The following is a 23,370-nucleotide window of genomic DNA, read 5'->3' on the forward strand; positions in this document are numbered from 1 at the left end:
CACTGTGGTTTCCAGAAATATCCTTTTCAGGTCCAGGGACTGTTGGTGCTCGCCCCCTCCCCCACCCCACCTACCCCCACCTGCTATTTTTAGGAGGACTTTCCAGGACTCCCCACCAAAGCCTGGAAAACAAACACCTCCTATCATGCCCTGCCCCTCACTTCCCTCCTGCTGATGACCTCTGGGGGAGGGGAGGAAGCGCCACCCGCCAGGGCTTCCTGGAGTAAGGAGGGTGAGTAGCCTGTAGGGACTCTGATTGTAGTTTGCATGTTAATCTCTTCCTTGGCTGGCCTGGATGGCCTGGCTTTCCCCTACTAAGACTCTGCCCCCACTCTCGCCCTAGGCTCCAAGACTGCCCGTCTGGCAGCCTCTAATCAAGTCCGCTGCCGACAGCTTTCATCCTTAGCCTGGAGTGGTTAGGCACAGCCAGGCAGAAACACCAGCTTGTGCAGCCCGGAGCTCTGCTCCGCTCTAAAGCTCTGTCTCATAAAGGAAGCTTCCCCATCCGACACTCGGAGCGGAGCGTAAGGGACTTTTCCAGGGTCACACAGCTGGTGTCTGCAGAGCCAGTCTGCTCAAGTTCACATAAATCTTAAATTGACCCTGTGCTATGAGGGACATTTAAGAGCTTAAAAATAGGGCTAGAGAGATGGCACAGCTGTTAAGAACACGACTGTTCTTCCAGAGGTCCTGAGTTCAATTCCCAGCAACCACATGGTGGCTAGCAACCATCTGTAATGGGATCTGATGCCCTCTTCTGGTGTGTCTGAAGAGAGCTACAGTGTACTTATATGTAATAAATAAATAAATATTTTTTTAAAAAAAAAGTTTAAAAATAGTTTAAGAATTGGGACTTTAGAATTTCCATGAAAAGTCAGGGTGTATGGGGTTACAATACCTAATGCAATTAGGGTAACCCCACTCTCTGGAATCTAGGAACAGGGTTCTGGGGCCCCCACCCTCCCTGATGATGGGTCTTGGCAGGGCCCCAAAGGTAGTCTTCTGTCCCATCAGGATATGGTGGCCTTGAGTGCCTGGGCAGAGGACCAAAGAGAAGCATCTCGAGATATGTAGCCTGAGGGAGGAGCCAGAGTCCGGATTCCCGGTGACTTAGAAAGGACCGAGTGTGGAGAAGTCAGAGAGGGTCCCTTAGCGGCTGAGGGGCTAGAGGTAGAGGGGCCCTTGAGAGCATTTTGCAACAAAAGGAAAAAGAAATAATGGAATTTGCTAGAAGGGAAAGGGTTGAGGCAGGGGTTGGTTGACCATTCAGGAGGCCAGAGAGAGGACAGCATTGGTGTGATACTGTTAAAGTCCTGAACGGGGGCGGGGCTGGGGCTTGTCAAGGCACTCACATGCCCAAGGGAGTCTTGGAAAGGGGGGGTGGGTGGTCTGAATTTTCACCAGGCGAAGCCAGTCTGGAGGGGCGGGTGGAGCTGAGGGAGAAGCCCCTCTCCTCCCGGGTTCAACTGAGTTTCTGCTGGGTTCCCGTGATCCAGAGCCTCAGAAGCAGAGGAGGTCCCAAAGTCAGGCACCAGTGACATCTTGGCCCTCCCACCTAACAGGACAGAGAAGCCTGGCATCTGGGGAGGCCCCTGACTCTGGGGTTCTTTTCTCCCCAGATGTTCCAGGTGTGCATCCTACATATCACTCAGAAGAGAGTCAGCTCGATACAGGAGAACAGTGAGTGATGTGTTTATAAGAAGATAAAGAGGTGTAAGATACGTTCTGTGGGGGTGTGGTGAGATGTGGGGGAAGGGGTGGTCTCAGTGGCCTGTGCGAGGCATCCCTTCCCCCTGAGGGACCAGCTACACAATGGTATATTATAGGATAGAGTTTATTCAGGGTATGGGGAGGGGAGTTAAGAGGGTAGTAGAGGTAGAGAGGAGAGAGGAGAGAAGCAGAGGCTGGCTGTGAGCATGCGTAGAGAGTGGGGACCGGAATGGGGAGGGAGAGAGGGAGAGCAAGAGAGAGAGGAGGGGCAGCCTCTTTTACAGTGGGTCAGGCCTACCTGCCTGTTGCCAGGTAACTGTGAGGTGGAGTTTGGACAGAATGCTAACAGTGAGGCCCAAGGAAGATTTTTAAACTATGCTTCTAACCAAACCGCGTTGGCCCAAGCATCAGGAGATCAGGGATGGCTCACTGTGTGACATTCAACATTTTCTCTCCCTCTCTGGGCCTCAGCTCTCCCAATAGTAACCAGGAAGTTGAACTGGAAGCATTCTGCCTCCCATGCTGGTGGGTATTCATTCAGAGGCCTAAGTCCCAGAGAGCCGCAGGCCAGGCCCTCTCTGTCTCTCTGTCTGTCTGTCTCTGTCTGTCTCTGTCTCTGTCTCTCTCTCTCTCTCCTTGACTACCCTCCTTTTCCAGTGTCTGTGTGGACAAAAGAAAACTTAGCCACCACTGGCTACAGCCTCCCACTTCAGCCCAGGACCCACCCAGACTGGAAAGTTTGTAAAGACTCCTGGCTGGGGATGCCCAGAAGGAGCCCAGAGGCTGCTGAGCTCAGCCTAGCAGGAAGCCAGACTGTGAGGGTGTGGTTTGACAGGACCATGGACTGGCTGGGCTCTGCGGGTGAAAGGCATGAAAGGTGATCCCATACAAGCTGTTCACACACACACACACACACACACACACACACACACACACCTCCGGCAGCCACCGGGCAGAAAATGGGGCACACACCGGACCATCAGATTGCATTTTAAGGGAAACCTGAGAGAGCCCCTTGAGATGCCAAATGGTGAGGAAGGCTGCATCTCAGAATGAGAGCATCCGGGCAGCACTTGGAAATTATGAATGGTCCTGTGGTTTGTGGGGGGATGTGGTGGGTTGTGCTGTCCGAAATGATGTGTGTTTTCATAACGGCAGTGAGATGAGAATCAAGGTCAAGGCATCCTTGGTTTGAGACCTGTTTCTCTGTCTCTGTCTCTGTCTCTCTCTCTCTCCCCCCTCCCTCCCACCCCCCATAATTTAACACTGGGACCTCCATGAAACAGGTTCTGCTGGGCCTTAACTCAGTGATAGAGCATCTGCATGAAGCCAGGGGGTTCCATCCCCAAACAGCTCAACCAGCTTCCGCCTCACCCAGAGCCCAAGGGCCAGAAGAGCAGATACAGACAGTGTGCTGTCCCCAGTGTGCTATGGGACCTGGTTTGGGTGGGTGATCTTAGGCTCAGAACCAAGGGGACAGGAGATCTGGTGCCAGGGCTGGGTAGTCTTTGATGCCAAGTCTCTAGTCTATAATGTATGATGACTTACAAGGCAAGTGACACGTGACAAGAACCCATAGGGCCTTAGCATGGTGCCTGGTGCTACCCTAGTATCACAGTTCAGGAATCATTAGATGCTTGGATTGGGGGTGATTTGTTGTTTGTTTGTTTGTTTTAATGATTTCATTTTTACTTGCGTGTTATGTTTATTGTATGCACATGTGGGTGCAGGTGTCCATGGAGGCCACTGCCTTAGATGGATGCTGGACACTCACTTCTGGTCCCTTGCAACACCAGCCTGTATCCTTAACTGCTGAGCCACCCCTCCAGCTCCAGCATCATTGTAGTATCTAGTAGAGCAAAGCTGAGAAAGCCAGGTGACCTGCCCCAGGTTTCCTGGAGTTTAAAGTCCCTCTCCACACAATGACGACACCTGTCACTAGAGCAGTAGCAGCGGTTCCAGTGACCTGGTTGCTGGAATGAGAGCTGCCTAAGTGAAGCCAGTTTCTGGAAACGCAAACAGAGCGCTGGCTGGCCGGGTGCCACCTCAGGAGACTCACCCCAGAGAGAGGCAAGCCTCAAGCATGCAGCCTAGCTGGAGAGAAAGAGGTCTTTAGCATCTCCAGTGGCTAGGGAGCAGGGCAGCGGAGGAAGGGTGCTGTCCTCCTTCTCATGCTTGTGTCTGTAGATTTAAATGACTTCTCATGCACCTGGGGTGGATGGAGAACCTGCTGGCTGAGGTGAGGGCCCCAGGGCCCACCTCTGGTCTGGCCGCTTTGCTGTCTGCTGCCAAGCTCGGTGCTGTGCCCACTTCTTTACCTTGAGCCAGTATAGCGTCCCAGGGGCTCCCAGGGCCTCTCTGTCAATTTGCGTGAACTCGGGGGTGGGAGGGTGGGAGTGGGGGGTCTTTTGTGGCAGATGACAGATCCAGGTTACCACATTCTTAGCTCTGTGTGTGTGTGTGTGTGTGTGTGTGTGTGTGTGTGTGTTAGAAAGCCTTGTGTTGACTGGACACTGGTCTCTGTTTATAGTTTCAGTGACATCTGGTGGTTTGAATGAGCAGTGTCCCTCATAGGCTCATGTGTTAACACCCAGTCACCACTTGGTGGCACTGTTTGAGAAGATTACAGACCACTTAGGAGGTAGCACCTTGCTGAAGGAAGTATGTCACTGGGGGTGGGCCTTAAGAGTCCATGGCTTTAATGGCTTCCACTTCCTGTTCTCTCCCTTCCTTCTTCCCTCCCTCCCCCCTCACACTCTCCCTCTCAGGCTCTCCCACTCTGGCTCTCTCGCTCGCTTCCCTGAGGTGTGGGTAGAATGTGATCAGGTGACCAGCCAGCTCCCTGCTCCTGCAGCCATGCAGGCAGAGAAACTGCCTGTTTCCATGCCAACCCACCATGATGGTCTCTGTCCTCTGGAACCATAAGCAAAACGAGCAATTTCTTTCCTAAGTCACTTCTGTAAGGGCGTCCCACCATAGCCATAGAAACAGCATTAATGCAAGTCAGTTAGGTTGACTTAAACATGGCCTTCCCTCCCAAAGCTTCCTCAGATGCTAGGTCGGAAGCCTAGTGCGGTACAGCCGGAGCTGGACAGGGCCCAGGACCTTAGAGCAGGTACCCACTTCCTGTGAGTTGGGAACGACTTGGGTTGCACATCATTGGGAGCCCCTCAGACACAGGGGCATGGGGTCCTTCCTGTCTCAAGGCATCCTGACGCTGGTGAGCCACTAAGCACCTGAGGGCAAAGACTTGTTCTCACAGGGTAAGACTTACGATGCAACAAATCAGAATCCTAGGTGTCTTAGTCAGGGTTTCTATTCCTGCACAAACATCATGACCAAGAAGCAAGTTGGGGAGGAAAGGGTTTATTCGGCTTACACTTCCATGCTGCTGTTCATCACCAAAGGAAGTCAGGACTGGAACTCAAGCAGGGCAGGGAGCAGGAGCTGAAGCAGAGGCCACGGAGGGATGTTCTTTACTGGCTTGCTTCCCCTGACTTGCTCAGCCTGCTCTCTTATAGAACCCAAGACTACCAGCCCAGAGATGGTACCACCCACAAGGGGACCTCCCCCCTTGATCACTAATTAAGAAAATGCCCCACAGTTGGATCTCATGGAGGCATTTCCCCAGCTAAAGCTCCTTTCTCAGTGATAACTCCAGCTGTGTCAAGTTGACACATAAAACCAGCCAGTACTGGGCTGGAGAGATGGCTCAGAGGTTAAGAGCACTGACTGCTCTTCCAGAGGTCCTGAGTTCAAATCCCAGCAACCACATGGTGGCTCACAACCATCTGTAATGGAATCTGATGCCCTCTTGTGGTGTGTCTAAAGACAGCTGCAATGTACTCATATACATCAAATAAATAAATAAATCCTTTTAAAAAAAAAACAGCCAGTACCCTAGGGGTTCATTTTCCAACCACAAGGACAAAGGTAGTAAGGCTTCGGGCCACCAACCAAGTCTTTAAGGACGACTCTCTGTCCCTTCTCCATAGGCCCTCTTTATCTCTGTTACACCTGCCAGTCTGTAAGCCTGGGGCTCCCCAGCTATGCCATTAATGGGTTGTGTGGCCAGAATGCCCCCTCTGGAATGGGATAAGAGGACCCGCCTGCCCACTTCTATAAAAATGCAACTGAAATGACAGCGGATGGCGGAGGTGAATGCCCTATTGTGCTGGCCCAGGCTTCCATGGAGGATGCTTGCAGACTGGATATGGGATCTTTGTTGGATCTTGAAGTTTCGGTTGATTGGTTGATTGGTTGGTTGGTTGGTTGTCTTTTATTTATTTGTAGCGTATGTGCAAGGAATCCAAGGACCACTTACAGCCGGGCGTGGTGGCACACGCCTTTAATCCCAGCACTCGGGAGGCAGAGGCAGGCGGATTTCTGAGTTCGAGGCCAGCCTGGTCTACAAAGTGAGTTCCAGGACAGCCAGGGCTATACAGAGAAACCCTGTCTCGAAAAAAAAAAAAAAAAAAAAAAAAAAACCCAAGGACCACTTACAGGAGTCACTTCTCTCCCACCATGTGTGCCCCCCCAGGGTTCAAACTCGAGTCATCAGGCGGGATGGCAAGGGCCTTCGCTCACTCTGTCATTGTGCCTTCCTGGATGTTGGAGTTTCTTAAGGCAGGTTCCCTGGTAACAGGCTGCAACCATGTTGGAGAGCTGGCCTGGCTTTGTCCTCAGCTCCACCCTGCAAGCTTTCAGCTCAGTAGGCCTGGAAACCCAGCCCTGATGATCTCAGCTGCCGTGCAGCCAAGCTGGCTGCTGAGAAGACAGAGTCAGCTGGGTTCATTGGGAGGCTCAAAGCTGGAATTCTGAATGCCGACCAGCCCTGGAGTCCCCACTGCGCCGGGTTCCCTGTGGCTCTCTGTGTGTAGCGGTGGCGTGGCCTCAGATGCCCCCACCTGCAGCTGGAATTGCAGGCAGTTGTGAGCTGCCTGGTGGGTACTGAGAAATGAACTCTGGTCCAGGACAGCTAATAGGAGTAGGCTCTTCTTTCTATATATGGGTTCTTGGTGATGGGACTCAGATTGTCAGACTTGACTATGGGCATTTTTACCAGCTGAGCTGTCCATTTTTATATTCTAGATGTCTAGATGTCTCTTATTGGATAAGGGACTCGCAGGTATTTTCTCCCTTCTGTGAGCTTTCTTTTCTTGCTCTCCATGTCGCCCTGTGAAGCAGAGTTTTTAATTTGACGGAGTCCAGTTTATCCTGTGTGGTCCATATCGTCTGTGTCTTATCTTGCATGTCGTTGAGCCCTACATGCTAATAATCAAGTGGGACTTATGAGTGAGTCTTGGATGGGCCTGAGCTGTTCTGTGGGCTCAGTGGGGTGACCTTGGGACTTATTTCAGCTACGGGATTTCCAAGTATGAGTCCCCCTCCTATGCGAGCCTTGCAGCCCAGCAGGGCTTCCATTGTTGATAGCCAAATCAGAGAGGTGAAAAGGGAGCCATTCACACAGCAAGCCTGAGACCCGCAGTGGTGTGGGGATCCAAGAGAGACACTGTATCAGGCGAACCCCATTTCTCATCTAGACAGAAGACACCCAGAGGAACGGCTTGAGTATCGGGAGCTAATTAATCCTCTGTCCTGTCCACAGCCATGAAAGCTGACCGGAAGCGCTTAAAGGGCGAGAAGACTGACCTGGTGAGCCAGATGCAGCAGCTGTACGCCACGCTGGAGAGCCGCGAGGAGCAGTTGCGAGACTTCATCCGGAACTATGAGCAGCACCGCAAAGTCAGTGTCTCCCTGGACCCCTGCCCTCCCCTCTCACCCCCGTCCCTCTCCTGTCCCTTTCTCCTGCCCTCCCCTCTCAGACATACACAATCTCTTCTCCGCTCACAATCTCAGCTCAGCTCTTAGCCAAGCGTAGTCTCTGCCTTGAATCCCAGAGCTCCCTTGGCGCTCTGGTGTCTTCATCTCATCTGAGCAATCCAAGAAATCCAGCCCAGCTCCTGCTTGGGCCCTGTGTCCCTAGGTGGATAGCCGTGGACTCAGGAATCTAGCTGCTTCAGATCCTTCTTCCTCTTGGCAGACCCTTGGATCTTCTACTCACCCTAAAGCCTCAGTTTCCCCTTCTGTGGAAGGGGTAGAGCTGTTGTGAGGACCAAGATACTGTGCATCTCATCAATAACCACATTATGGAAGTGGGCAGAGTTAGCCAGGAGCATCGAGAGACAGCAGGTCGGTCTGTCTACAGAGAGGCCTCTCTGAGAACTTTACAGAGGAGGTGTCTCAAGACTTGGGCTGTGTGTTAGTTACTTTTCTCATGATAAAACACCTGATTACAGCAATTTCATGGGGAAGGGGTTTGTTTTGGATCAGAGTTGGAAGATATGGTCCAGTCCGTTGTGGTGGAAGAGATGGGAGGTGGTGGGCCACATCTCATCTGCAGTCAGGAAGCAGAGAGAGATGGATGCCTCACTCATGGTCTCCTTATTCAGTTTGGACCTCTAGCCCATAGGGTGGTACCGCCCACATTCAGGGTGGGCCTTTCCACCTCAGTGAACCCCATCTAGAAACTCCCTCACAGAGCCCCCTAGAGACCCATTTCCTGTTGAGTTGACAGTTGAGATTCACCACCCTGGGCTCTGTGAAAGAGAAGGTGTTTCTAATTACGTGAGGGATTTGGTCAGTGAGACTCTGTATGGAGTATGCAGGGTGAACTCCTGCCCCAGTTAGAGGCCATTGTTCACGAGCGACTATTGAGAAGGCGTTTCACCCATTGTTGTGCAGGTCAGAAAAAAAAATGGGTCAACGAGATGGCTCAGTGAGTAAAGAAGCTTGCTGCTAAGCCTGATGACCTGAGTTTAATTCCTGTGAGTCGCATGATGGGAGGGAAGAAGTGGCTTCTATGAGTTGACCTCTGTCCTCCATATGCCATGTGGGCAGGGCTGCCATTGAGTTGTGTACATGAACCTGAAGTAGAAGTGTTAGCCCATGTGCATCTTCCCTGTGTGTCACTGGGTCTACAGTGCCTGACGATTTGAGGGAAGGAGGGTTTATTTGGGCTTATGGTTTCAGACCGTTGTGGAGGGGAGTTAGTGGCAGTGTGAGCATGCAGCAGAGGTGCTCATGTGACCAACCAGGGAGCAGAGCACAAAGGCTGGAGGAAAATGTAACAGATTCAGAGAGCAATGGCTGGAGCAACAGCAGCCTTAAAAACCTCAGAGGCTTTTACCTCTAGGACTCCACCTACTTCTGCCAGCCAGGCCCCACTTCCTGAAGGCTTCACACTCCCCAAAGAGTGCCACCAGCCAGGGCACAAGCAGGCAGAATGTAAGCCTGTGAGTGGCATTCCTGACTCAAACCTAACAGTTCAGCCTGCAGCTTTGGGGACAGGAGGGCTGAGTGGCTCTTCAGTAGCAGTGGTGGCAGACAGCGCAAGCAATGGGCCTAGTCAAGGAGGCCACCTCTGAGCTGCAGTTAGGGGCCAGTTGGCCGAGACTAGATTAGAATTGACACGATCCTCACGTGCTCACTGCAAGTGACTCTCGACGACACATCCCTGCAGAACTCTTCCTTCCTGAGGTCAAATGGCTCTAAGCAGCAGCACAGGCGTCATCTGCCTATTCTGTATGTCCCCACCACCACCACTGTTGCTGTGGCATGCATGCATTCAGGCAAGCCAGGGGTGTAGCGTCTGAATGGCTTGTGTCACCCAGGCCCACTTTGCAGACAGCAAGACTAAGATGCTCAAGAGTCTGGTGGCTGATCAACACCAATTAGAATGAACTTGGGATGCCCCTTATGTGACCTAGGCAGGCGTTCTGCTGCAGAACTGGCCCCTCAGCCATAGGCAGGTGTTCTACCCACACATTTACTGACACCGTGCAGGAACCGAAACCCCAGCCCTGGTTTTATCCAGCCTCTCACGACTTGGGTCTGGTTACCAACACATCATTTGCATTTTATGTTTTAAGGAAGTGAGCAACATTACTAGAACTCACTAGTTCCCCAGTCACTGGGCTGCAGGCTCTCAGCCTGCCATGGCCCACTGGCTTTTTCTGGAACCTCCCCAGGCCTCAGTTGAAGCAGGTGGGGACAGCAGGGACTCAGAGCTGCTGGCAAAGATGAGACTTGGCCTGTCAAGATCATTCTCAGAGTTCCGACATCGCAGAAAACTGTGCCAAAGACACATACCCTGTCCCCCGAGTGCAGCTGGGGACTGTCCACAAACCCAGCTGGAGATGTCCTCATAGCAGGCCAGGCAGCCAGCTCCAAGCTGGAGTCGGGATAATCCTGGTACTGAGTCTGAGATACTCTGTTGTCACCACCCCACCACACCCTGCCTCCTGCAGCCTCTTGTCACTGCCCATCTCAGACCCCTGACCTGGCCTGCAAGGCCATAATGATCTAACCTTGTAGCCTTATCCTGCCCTTGTGAGTTTCAGGCACTTATAGTCCCTAGGCCCTATCAAATTCTGATCCCCAGGGAAGGAATTCCATAGTTCTCTCTTTGATTCCTCCATGATCAGCAGTGGGCTGAGGGTGCTTATCCTCTGGGCCTCAGTTTACCTCTCTGTAAAACAGGAATAATTGGAGTCTCCACCTCATGAGTGGGTGCGAAGTTCAAGTAAGAGTCATGCATGCAGAGCCTGCAGCACTGCCTAGGACTTGGTGACTGCTACTGCTAAGCCTGTTGGCCTCTGCCTGGGAACAGTGTCATGGAGACACTGAAATACCCACAGACCTTTTTCACCTAGTGTAGGGCCCAAGTCTGCTCGCAACCAGCAGAACAGGTGAAACCTCAGCGATAACAAGGATCGCAAGGGTCTTAGTGAGTCTTCCTCCTACCTCAGGGTCACCAGCCAGCTCCCAGGGCTGCCCAGCTCCTCTCCAGGTCTGTTTCTTCAGCATAGCCTCAGCAAGCACAGCATTATCTGGCTGTGTCTGCCTCACATTTCTCTTGGGGGTGAGCGTCAGGTGTGAGCAAGGACTGGCTGGAGAGAGCGCTAGGCTGTCACCCTAAGCCGGTGTTCCAGGAAGGCTTCTTGGAAGAGGAGGTATAAACAGAGATCCTAGGGAGTGAGGAGCTTGCTGGCAGAGCCCCAGGCCACAAGGCTATCTCAAAATGCATACAGGACAGATGGGGAAACTGAGGCCATGCTTACCTGCAGGTATTTGCAGAGCCAGGACTCTCTCTAGAACATTGGACACTGTTGTACATGCTGGAAGCCACATCCATGCAGAAAAGCTGGTACCCCTTGGCCTCCTGGCCTTGCTGGTGGAGACCTTGGATCTGGTTTAGATATGGTGGTTTGGTGGGATGGGCTGAGTACCCCCAAGGACCATCCTCTTGAGAAGACAGCAGTTTCAATACCACCCCTGTTCAGAGGTCAGGGTCTGCCCTACACCTGGCTGGCACCACCCCTGGCAGCCATGGTTCATTCAGGAAAGAGAGAGAGACCTGAGCAGAGAGAGAGGAGGAGTTTCTTCCTCTCGAGACTGAGTATCGCCTTGTAGGGTGGCAGCAGGCTCCTGTGGTAGCCCAGGCGGTCACCGCTTCAGGTGTCTTCCTGTACCTGTTTAGCTCTGACACAGTTCCTCAGGCAGGAGCTGGGCATGCCGAGTTGGCAAGGTGATTGCCTAGCTGGTGGGAGGCCCTGGGCTCTGTCCCAGCACCACAGCAGAAACCGGGCCAGCACTTGGGAATTACAGGCAAGAGAACCAGAAGTTTAAGGTTATCCTTGGTTACGTAAAGAGTTGGGGGCAAGCCTGGGCTCTGTAGGGACCCTGATTAAAAACACAAAATAGAACGCCTCAAAGCAATCAACCAGATAGATAGATAGATAGATAGATGGATAGATAGATAGATAGATACATTAATTAATTAATTAATTAATTAATGACAGAGTCTCCTTCACTCCAACTTTTTTCAGATCCTACTTTGTCTTCCCCACATGAGGTTGTTCTATCCTTGAAAAGAATGATATATATTTCACCCTGCCCCCATTTTCTGAATAGAGGCAAGCATTTGCCAGGCTCTCTCATCGAGAAAGTGGTCTCTGGGGGTGTCCAAGGTGACCACCCCATAGCTTTCCCACCTCACACCAGGGCTTTCAGCCATGTGTTTGGGATTCCCCATTCCCCTGCCCACCCAGATGAGCCCTCCCCCACCACCACCACTTTACAACCCATCCCCCCTCTCTCATCCCCACCACAGGAGAGTGAAGACGCTGTCAAAGCGCTGGCCAAGGAGAAGGACCTGCTGGAGCGAGAGAAGTGGGAGCTTCGACGGCAGGCCAAGGAGGCCACAGACCACGCTGCGGCGCTGCGCTCCCAGCTGGACCTCAAGGACAACCGCATGAAGGAGCTGGAGGCAGAGCTTGCCATGGTGAGCATGCACTGGGCACTGGCTGTGGAGGAGCAGCCTGGAGCACAGCAGAGCCCCTGAGGGAGAAGGAGGCAGTCGGGATGCTAAGGGGAGGGCAGTGGGCTCCATGACACTCTTGAGTTGGGAACCTCCTGAAGCCCAGGAGCACAGACCTTCTTGGAGGCCTCACTTGGCCACACGTCCCTAGAGACTGCGGAAATGTGGAGCAATGGGAAGGCATATTGTGGTCCAAAATAATCATAGCCTTTTGGTAAACTATCTAGGAATGTTAACATCTCAGAGTCTGGGATTACAAATGACAGTATCTACCTATTTGTGCATATACTCATTTATGTGTGTGTATGTACCATATACCAACATGTGTATCTAGCTACATATTTACATGGAATAGTTGAAGGCTTTTGGTTCAAAATCATTTCTCTTAGGTCATCGAGTGAAATAAGATGGATTTGGTTGGTTGTTGCTTTTTACTACCCTAAAATCACAGAAATCTATGCAAACCTGTTTCAAGATGGCATTGGGGTCCATGTGTGGGGATCAGAGCGGATCTGGGAATCTGACAGAGATAGAAGAGCCCCAGAGTCTCAGCCTTGCCTGCCAGTGTGACCTGAGCCGTTCCCTCTGCCATTTTGGTTATTGGGATGGGGGTCTCTTCATGTTTCTCATGACATAGTTAGGTATAGCCAGAACACACAAAGATAGAAAGGCCTTTGAAAACCCCTTGGACCCAGTGTGTTCGTGTGTGTGTGTGTGTGTGTGTGTGTGTGTATGTGTGTGTACCCGCTCTCTCTTGGTCCCCCTCCTTTGTACTAATATGTTCTCCAGCAGGGTGCCAGCATTAGGTAACAGTGCACTTACAGACCTGGATCGGATGCTTGACCTCTGGGGCCTCCATCCCTGCATATGCCCTGTAGGGCTCTAGGGAGGATGTACTAGTGCTGCATTTGTGTGCTGCACTGACCTGATCCTTTGCAAACTCCTGCTTCAGCGTGTAGCCACCCAGAGCAGGGCAGCTGCCTTGTGCAATGCTGACCCCTAGTGGTGAAGGCTGTCAAGGCAGGAAGACATCTCCAGTGGATACTTCCTGCAGCCCTGAGAGGGATGGGTGGGAAAGACTCTGGGTGCCCACCTCACCACCGTCCCTATGGACAGATGGAACACATCTTGGTGCTTTGAGCCCTGGCCTCAGCATCTTAGTGGTTCTCTGGTGTTCCTTATATTAAGAAATAACTCCCCTAGCTTCTGCTCCCAATATACAGCTTTCAGCCTGTTTTCCTCTAGCCAGAAACTTAGCTCCCCTCCTCCTCCCTGCAGCTTCGGACCCTCTGCTGCTGGGGGGCCTAGAGCTCTGTCACAGGCAACATCTTCCCAGAGGAAGAGGGAGGATGCCTTACAGGGAAGGGACTCATGATGGCCCCACCTCCTTCAGGCATCCCTCTGACTCCCCATCCTCCTCATCCCCTTTACCACTCGACAGACTTCAGCACAGACAGGCTGTGCTGTGGACAGCCCCAGACCTTTCTGCTGTGAGGCCCAGGCTGACCCGAGGAGCCAGCTCTGAGAGTGGGAAATCGCTGAGACTGCAGGCAGCCGAGGGCAGATCTGCCTGGCAGAAACCCACAGGGATTCTGGAAGGAAGTCAGGACCCACAAGTGCAGTAGGAAATTGGGGGCAGGGCTTATGCTCAAGGTCACACAAAGGTTCCATTACAGCAGGGGCCAAGTCTGCCTTTAGCTGGGTTTGGGTCACGTGAGCCTATTCATCCCAACTTAGAAATTCCCAAGAGCCCAGTGCTCCAGGATCAGGATGCTCAAAAGAGGGTAGAAGCCAAGAAAAGAGAAGAAGGGAGAGGTCAGGGTTCAAGAGGGGCTCCCAGCATTGGCTCATACACAGTGAGAGAGATACAGTCGGAAACAGTGTCTGTTGCTGGTGGGAGATGGTCCACACAGCCCCAGTGAGCCATCTTTCTCAGAGATTTCATGGCTCACACCTTTAATCCCAGCACTTGGGAGACAGAGGCAGGTGGATTTCTGAGTTGGAGGCTAGCCTGGTCTACAGAGTAAGTCCTAGGACACCCAGGGCTACACAGAGAAACCCTGTCTCAGAAAAGAATAAAATCAGGTTCTATGTGGGCAGAGTGAGACACTCCCATGTCTGGTGCCTGAGGAGATTTCCCACTTGTCAGATAGTCACGTCCCACTCCACACAGAGGCCCCACCCCGCCTGACCCTGCTAGAAGTAAGGTCCTTCATCAACCAGGGGAGAAACCAGGTGGGGATGGGAGGACATCGTGTCCAGGCCTCTTATTGTGTTGCCCCTAAAGGCTGCTTGCTTTGTGGGTTGGTCTGGGTGGTTCTCTGCTTTCTGTGTATGTGTGAGGGATGCTCGGGAAAGGGTGGCCATGATGGACCTTTCCTTTCCTCCTCCCACTCCTCATTCAGCTTCCCCTGCCCTGAAAGAGCCTGGAGAGTTACCTGGACTAACTTTGAATATGCACGAGTCTGTGTCTAATGCAAGCTCCCTTTCTTAGCCAACAAACTTTAAGACCCTGTCTGGTAAAATCCCACTTCCCACAGTGGGAGTAAGGAGATAGATAACTCATAGCTAAGCTGCCTCTGATCTGTGCCCTTCACAGAGGCTCTCTCTCTGCCCCGAGCTAGCCCACGTGTAGCACCCAGAATTGTGGCGGCTCCCCTAAAACAGGCCTGTTCCTTGAAGCCCAGGCTCTACCAGCCTCGAGTCCCACCAGCTCAGCTCTTCCGAACTAATGCTTTGTGCTGTGCTTTCTACATGGCGGTGGCCCACGCTTTCAGCTGCCAACAGGGGGGCCCGGATAACTGTGCATCATGGTGGGGCTGACCTGTGCATCATGGGGTGTTTGGGTGCTTTCCTGACGGCCTCGGGACTGGCTTCTCTGCCCATGACCTCCACTCTTCCCAAACTCAGTCTGAGACCTGCCTTTTACCAGGTTTACCCAAGGACACCCCCTACAGCTCTTCCTCAGGCCCATCAGAATCTCGCCTGGGGCCAGGGGTGGCTCTGGTGATGTGAGGACTTGGGTTCAGTCTCTTAGAACACATGTGACATGGCAGGAAGTGTTGCAGTGTGCAGGCAGACAAGGTCCTGGAGAAGAACTGCTCTGCATCTTGATCTGCAGGCAGCCAGGAGGAGGCTCTGATTTCACACCTTGGCTGGAGCCTGTGCATAGGAGACCTCAAAGCCTGCCTACACAGTGACACACTTCTACCACACCTCCTAATAGTGCCACTCCCTATGGCCAGGCATTCAAACACATGAGTCTATGGGGGCCATACCTTTTCAAACCACCACAATGTGTTAAAAAGTGGAGACAGGGTCCCTGGGACTTACTAGCCCACCAGCTTTAATCTCATTGGCAAGCTCCAGAGAGAGAGATCCTGTTCCAAAAAATGAGGTGAGTGGCTCCTGAGGAGAGATACCATCTTCTTGATGTACAGCCCTCACACAAACAAGCATGTGCGTACATGGGCACACACAAACACAATACACACACACACACACACACACACAGAGAGAGAGAGAGTTCTGACGTGTCCTTGGAGAACCCAGAAGTGATGCCTGCACTTGGGTTCCTTCTCCCCCATATGTGGTCTCATCTTGCTCTTAGTGGGAACTGAAGGTGAGACCCTACTGAGCGTAGGTGAGACTTGCATCACTTTCTGGTGGCTCACTGCTGCAGAAGTAGAATTCTCGGCCTTCTTGCCATGGTGAGAAGAGGTGCCAGGCAGCTGCCTGAGAGGTCCCTCTTGGTTACGTTTTCTTCTTCCTTTCTCCTGCTCTTACTCCAGGCCAAACAGTCCTTAGCCACTCTGACCAAGGATGTCCCCAAGAGGCATTCCCTCGCCATGCCCGGTGAGACGGTGCTCAATGGCAACCAGGAATGGGTGGTGCAGGCTGACCTCCCACTGACTGCTGCCATCCGGCAGAGCCAACAGACTCTCTACCACTCCCACCCTCCCCACCCTGCAGACCGGCAAGGTGAGTCCTGCCCAGCCTGGGCCAGCAATAAGGGGGAGTCACAGCAGGAGGCCACTGGACCCAGTGGGAAGGACAGCTTCTTTGTTCACAGCATGGCAACCTGGGGCAGCACCGGACAAACTATGATGACTGTTCTAACTGAACCTACTTAGAGATGGCCTTCAGGCATAGCTGGTTCCATGAGGCTCAACTGTGCTTAAGACGTAAACCAAATGACCCTCATTGGTCAACTTGGGCCACGTGACCATCCCTGAACTAATCACGGTGTCTAGGTGAGCCAGTGCCCTGATTGGCCAACCTGGATGACCCAGGCATCCTTTGGCTGGAGAGGGTACTGAGCTCCTTGGCTGATAGCTGTAGCCAGTCCATTTGTTACATAGAAAGAGTGTAAATGCTACATGAAATGTAGCCAGTCCATTTGTTACATAGAAAGAGTGTAAATGCTACATGCTTTGCTGCAGATACTTAGCGGGGCACCTGGCTCCATTCCCACCGACTCTGGTACACACTCCAATCCAGTCTCCTTGTCATCCCATTGTGCATCACCGGTTGTACATGGTGAGCCACCTGACTCTCCTGAAGGAGGAAGGAGTCCTCTAGTGGTTCTCAACCTGTGGGTCAGAACCCCTTTGGCAACCCCCCCCCCATCTCCAAAAAAAATATTTACATTTCAGTTCATACCAGTAGCCAAATTATAGTTAGGAAGTAGCAGTGAAAATAATGTTATGGTTGGGGGTCAGGACAACATGAGGAACTGTGTTAAAGAGCCCCAGAGTTAGCAGGATTGTGAGCCACTGTGCTAGGGGCTGTAGTAAAACTGGCCCTCCAGGTGTCCACAGCTGGTTACACCAGGCCACATGCAAGCCCTCTGCTCCCTATAGATGGCGCCTGTAGGGTAAGACAGATGAGCCTTAGAGGGAGGGGCGGTTCACACGGTTGAGGTCACATCCTGGCTCTACTGCGTATAAAGGATGTGACCTATGACCTGATACAAGGGTCATCTGTCCCTTTGGTACGAGAGATGCTGGGTCCTTAATGCAGTATGTCATGTGTGTCTGTTTGCTGAGACCTCCCTCCCAGGATTGTCAGAAAGGTAAAGTGTATAGAATTCCCCAGTCAGGTTCTACGTAAATATTAGCTGCCCCTGCCTGTCAGTACTGACAGGGGACAGACACACAGGGCTCCAGAACCTCTACTGTAAACAGACTTGGAGCCCACTTGCAGTAAACACCAGCTGTTCTTTGCTGACCCTTGCGGGGATCCCTACGGGGTCCAGCCGCAGCCGGCCTTTGAAGCCAGGTGAGAGCTGAAGACCTTATAAAACCTAAGTCTGACGCATCCCTCGACAGGATGCTGAGACCTAGCAGTAGCTCTCGCCCGCCACCTCTTGGTCAGTCCCAAGATCCAGGTGTGCAGGTGGCTCCCCAGCCTCTGGTCCGCCTCGGCTGCAGGAAACAGAGGTGCTGTTGAAGGTGGGCAGTTTGTAATAGTTGAGGCATGATTGATAAGTGACTTCCAACTACACCTGAGGCTGCAAGTTCCCCATCCTTGGTGGGTCTGACACTAAATTAGGGTTAGCCCAGGCTACAGAATCCACCATCGTCTGAGCCCTTCCTCCTCTGCTGTCCTTGTCGCTTGCTCCTGCAGCCACATCAGAACTTTTTATTAAACATGGCTTCTCAGAGAAACTTCCAGGTTCTCTTCTTGGCTGTCAGTCTTAACAACCCTACCCCAGCCCCAACTCCTCTGTGCTTCTGTAGCTAGGTATTTGCACGCACAGGGTCACCCACCTCCACCCTGTGCTGTCCATGGGAGGGCGTCTGCTACATGGCTCCTCTTCCCTTTCTACCGCACACACCACAGTAGGTGCGTGTCTCACCCGGATCCTCTGCGGAGAGGCTGTCACCGGCAATGTTCTAGTCTACTTTATGTTGCCAACGCCATGACAGAAGCAACCCTGGCATCTCGCAGTTTCATGAAGGGAAATCGGAGCAGGAACCTGGAGATAGGGACCAGAAGCAGAGATGGAGGAATCCTGCTCCCTGGCTTCCTTGGCTCGCCACAGTTGCCTCAGCTTGCTTACCTATACTGCCTGCAACCTGCCCAGGGTGTCACAGCCCACAGTGAGCAGGGACCTTGCATGTCAATCCTCAATCAAGGAAATGCGCCCAACACTTCCCCTACATGCTAATCTGATGGAGGCAATTTCTCGGTTTAGGGTTCCTCATCCCAGATGACTCCAGCTTGTGTCAAGTTGGCACCAAAATACCAACCAGCACAGGCACCTCCTCGGTTCAGATAATAGATAATGAGCCAGTGGCTCAGAGAGGGTGAGGAGCCTGCCCAGGGCCACACAGCCTGTAAAGGAACCCACCTAGATCAGAAGTGATTCAGAGCCACCAACCAGCTGCTTCCCCACTGGGCCACGTGGTCATTGGTGGCAGGAATACTCACATGGAGTGGGTGCAGAGGTAACAGTGCTTCCTCCGTGCAATGCTGGCTGGTGCTGGAATACAGGAGAGATCTGCAGCAGGACCCAGTAGGCTTCTGGGCTATGGCTTCTGGGGTGGGCCGTTCACTCCAGCACTGTGTATGAAGCACCTACAAAGCACAAGACACTGAAAGTCCAGAAGTGGACAAATGCATATAAGGACCCCCCATGGTGCACTCAGTGCTGGGCAGACAATGCATGTGTAAATAAAGTCTGGCAGTAAGAAACTGAGTGTGGCACTGTGCACTGTGAGCCCAGCCCTAAGGAAGCTAAGACTGGAGGGTCCCCAGGGTTTGCCGGCCAGCATGCCTACCTGAATCAGTGAGTTGCTGTCTCAAACAAACAACAAGGTAGATATAGTGCTGAAGAGCCTGGTTTCCATTCTCAGCACCCACGTGGAGGCTCACGAGCTGTGACTCCAGTTCCAGGGGATCTGATGCCCTCTTCTGGCCTCCGCTGGAACTGCACACATGTGGTGCACATGCACACAAGCGAGCACATACATGTAAATAGAAGTTCATTTTAAAAGGTGGAGAGTAATTGGAGAAGATACCTGTCGATCTTTGACCTCCACATGTGTGTAGAGGCGTCACGGGGAGCGGGAGGCTGAGCCCTGGCTGATGAGGTGTTAAAGCTTGCCTCCAGGCTTCTTCAGGGGCCAGGAACAGGGCTGTATTTTTTACCCCTACAGTGGCCAAAAGCCTGTGGCTCTGGCTTCATTGTGAGTAATAATGGAGGCAGAAAGGCCACCCTGCGGGGACTGATGGCAGTTACCATGGGCTAGGAGAGTTGGTGGAGTTGGGGCTGGGATTCAGAGACACTGGGATGTTGGAGAAAGAAAGGAGCTGACAGTGGCCTAGGGATTTCTTGTCTGGGACTCTGCTATTCTGTTGTGGTTATGGTTGCATAGTGTCTAGAAACATTCAGAGAAGACTTCATAGACCCTCACCTCCCCCAAGTGAGGAGGGCATGAGCTGGATCACAAGAAAGGGGGAAGGACTCCCCAGCAGCCACCCCTAGAACAAACAGGGCTGTGATGCATAAGGGAAGAGCTAGTCACTATACTCACCTTCCCTCAAACTCAGTGTTTTCATCTGTACAATGGGTGTATTAGGTAGTCATTCATGGGTCACATACTAACCAGCTGTCCCTGTTTTCCAGCAGTCAGGGTGAGCCCCTGCCACTCAAGACAGCCCTCCGTCATCTCTGATGCTTCTGCCGCTGAAGGTGACCGGTCATCAACACCAAGCGACATCAACTCCCCAAGACACCGGACACACTCCCTCTGCAACGTAAGGCCAGCAGCGGCAGGGCCTGGGCGCTTGGGCCCTGCCCAGAAATGGCAGGGCCATGGGGTGGGATAAAGATGTGCCAACTCTTTCCTCTCGTCCACCCAGGGAACGCCGTGGCGAAGGCATTTCCCGTTCTGTTCTTTCCTTTTGCAAGAAGCGGTGGACGTGGGGAGAGAAAGAAATGAGGCCTGTTTCCTCCTATGCCCGGGAGGGTGAGCAGGGTCTGCGCAGCCTGGAAACCCGCCCAGCACACCCCGCCCAGTGTACCCCGTCTTGGGCCCTGCCTGAGACCCTGGGCCTGACTACAGGACCACCTGTCCCTATAGAATCCCACTCTCTCCTTTCACCCTGGAATGAAGCAGATTGCTGCATTTTAATTTTGAGATTCCAGTCATTTGAGACATGTTTGGCCTCTGCAGAGAGGTCCTGTGAATTTGTCTGACTTTGTTAGACAGACCTTTTTTAATTATATACTGAACATCAGCAGCTAAGAGACATGCGCCCTCCAGGAGGGCTCTGTGTGAGTCCACTGTGTGTTTGCTATAACAAAGTGGCTGAAGCTGGAAAACCTCTAAAAGAAATGACTCCTCTTAGGCTCTACGTCATAAAGTTTCCATTACATCTCACATCATCACCCTGGGGACTAGGCTTCCAATACAACAGACCTTTGGAGGACACTCTCAAACCATAGCCAAGCCGCCACAGGCTCCCAAGCTGGTGGCCCAAAAACATCGTGTTAGCTTCCAACAGGTCAGAGGTGGGGACTGCTTTGAAATTTTGTCTCATCAACCCAGCTGATAACCCAAAGGGCTTCCCCGCCATGTCCTAATGACAGAGGTGCCACACAGAAGTGTCTTCAAGTACATAGGAAGGCCTTTTGTTTTTCCTTCTTTCTTTCTTTCTTTTTTTTTTTTTTTTTTTTTTTGGTTTTTCGAGACAGGGTTTCTCTGTGTAGCCCTGGCTGTCTTGGAACTCACTCTGTAGACCAGGCTGTTTCCTTCTTTCTTATTAATTAATTACTTTATTTATTTATTTTTGTTTTGTTTTTCGAGACAGGGTTTCTCTGTGTAGCCCTGGCTGTCCTGGAACTTACTCTGTAGACCAGGCCGGCCTTGAACTCAGAAATCTGCCTACCTCTGCCTCCCAAGTGCTGGGATTAAAGGTGTGCGCCACCACTACCCGGCTTCTTATTTATTTTTATTTTATGTGCATGAGTGTTCTGCCTTCGTGTGTATGTCAGTGCACCATCTGTGTACACGATGCCCACGGAGGCCAGAAGAGGGTATCAGATTCCCCTGGAACCGGATTACAGGATGGATGTGAGCCACCATCTGGGTGCTAGGGACTGAACCCAGGTCCTCTGCAGGAGTAGTGAGTGTTCTTAAACCCCTGAGCCATCTCACCAGCCTGGGAACACATTTTCAGAAACGCAAGTTAATATTGTTTTATTAATCAACAGAACGTATGAAAACCATTACTGGCTGACTGTGGGTCTTTGCCTAAGACACTTAGGAGAGGAACATGCTAGGTATGATAATCCATAATAAGCAAGTGCATCCGGTTATGGAAAACCAGCAGCTTTCCCGGGTATGAGCGAGGGAACCCTTTTCCCCATCCACAGTAATCATGAAGAGTACTTATTATCAAAGTAGCTGCAATTTACAAGGACTGGAGAAACGGCTCCGTTGTTAAAAACGTTCGCTGTGCAAGCGTGAAGAGCTAAGTCCAGTCCCCAGAATCCACCATAAAGGGACAAGCACAGTGGAGTTCACGTGTAATCCCAGCACTGAGGAGGTGGAGACAGGAGGGTCCTTGGGGCTCCCTGACCCACGAGCTTCGTTTAATCAGTGAGCTCAGGCCAGTGAAGGACCCTGTCTCAATACAGTGAATAGTTCCTGAGAAATGATGCTGAAGGTGGCCTCTAAGCTACACACACACACACACTCACCCTCATATGCACATACACACATACATACACAAATTCTCTTAGAGGCAGCCGAACCTGCTTGGATGGCCGTGGGATTCCTGGCCCAGAAGCTTCAAGCTGTCCGTGGCAGGGCTAGGATCCTTTCTTTTCCATAGGCTGTGAAGAAGCAATGTGTCTTCTCTTTTCCATGGCCTAGGGCGTGAGGCTGACAGAGCACAGAGCAGAGAAAACCCCTCCAGTGTCTCTGTCATCTGTTTTTTTTTTTTTCAGTTGAAGGGACTGTAGTGGACAGGGAGTTGCCTGTCTACTCTTACTTAGCACACAGCTGGAGGAGAGTCCCAGCCTTAGGCTGACACCCTTGGACAGATGTTGTCCATCTCCGGTGACCCTAGGGCACTCAGGGACAGGAATGCTGCTGTCAGATCCACCCATAGGAGGACTCCCTGCCACCAGAACTCCATTTGACACAGGCCAGCCTCAGTCCATACCTGCTGCCAAAAGCAACTTGAATAGATTTAGAAAAGATGGTACTTCGCAGAAGAGCTGTCTCGGCTGCCTGCAGACAGAGTTTTGTTTGCAAACCTTGAGAGTGGACTGTAGGCTGAACTGCCCTATGTGAAATCTCTCCAAACACACTTTGTTCCCTATCTTGACAGGTGTGTGCATAGGTAAACTAAAAAGCCAGAAAATGGCTCCAGGTGACCCTCTGTCCTTGGGGATTTGACCTGGTGCCAGTCAGATCGACACAGACTGGACTAAAGAACACCTCACACTCTGGCCACTGATTACAGCTGAAATGAAGACTCAGTACAGGGACATTAGATGTTAAGAGACCTTGGTCCAAGTGACGCTTGATTTCTTCCTGAGTATTGTGCTTGTAATTCCAGAAACGACCACCAGGAGTCTCCCTAGTAATGCCGTTTTAAAATCTCCCAGATAGAACAGATGTGTTGTGATTCGGGGATATAAGAAAAACATTTACACACCCATGGGCTATTAAGGGTTCCTTCCCTACCCACCTGGGATATAGTTGCTGACTCATGGAAATGGCCTACCTACCCACAGGCTATCTAGTGTTCCCTACAAAGGATTTGAAAGGGGCCCAGACTTGTGTGAATGACAGGTCCTAAGGCTCAGGACACAGTGTGCACTTGCTGTGGAGCCCTGCCTAGAAAGAGCACAGAGCCAGGAGAAATGAGATGCCCTGAGTTTGATTCCCAACTCTACTTGCTATCAGCTCTGCAAGAGACTGTCATTGGGCTCCTACTTAGACCTAAATCCCACTAACAGTTTCTGACGGCCTCTCCACAAAATAGGAGTCGCTGTGTTGGTTTCAGGGTAAGTTAGTGACCATGCAGTCTTCTGAGTCCATTATTTAATTTGGTTTGTTTGTTTGTTTGTTTGTTTGGTATTGTTTTGTTTTTTTCCTTTTCAGTGCTGGGGAATAGAACTAGGGGCTTGCTAAACATGTCTTATCACTCATTTCCACTCCCTCCCCCCCTTAGAATGTTCTTTCCATTAAAGTTGATTTCTTTACTTAGAAAAACAAATACCTAGCAGAGCCAACCTTCCATTTGAACACATGGAC

The 23,370-nt window shown here is 51.8% G+C and overlaps 1 protein-coding gene across 8 annotated transcripts in view; it reads left to right on the forward strand.

Moving 5' to 3' along the window:
• The window catches only part of Kazn (kazrin, periplakin interacting protein), a 371,538-nt gene that overhangs the window by 306,487 nt on the left and 41,681 nt on the right, over nt 1-23,370 (forward strand). For 5 of the 8 annotated variants that reach the window (XM_085838714.1, XM_085838716.1, XM_021159745.3 and 2 more), the window contains 4 exons: nt 7,319-7,455; nt 11,885-12,055; nt 15,883-16,072; nt 19,725-19,855. In XM_085838714.1, coding sequence (XP_085694840.1) covers nt 7,319-7,455; nt 11,885-12,055; nt 15,883-16,072; nt 19,725-19,855 — 629 coding nt within the window. The remainder of the gene's footprint in view (nt 1-7,318; nt 7,456-11,884; nt 12,056-15,882; nt 16,073-19,724; nt 19,856-23,370) is intronic. The other 3 variants (XM_085838715.1, XM_021159746.3, XM_085838713.1) reach the window with 1 other exon arrangement.

Source organism: Mus caroli, unplaced genomic scaffold (assembly GCF_978045245.1).
Source record: "Mus caroli unplaced genomic scaffold, Mus_caroli_1 scaffold_6, whole genome shotgun sequence".
Lineage (NCBI taxonomy): Eukaryota > Metazoa > Chordata > Mammalia > Rodentia > Muridae > Mus > Mus caroli.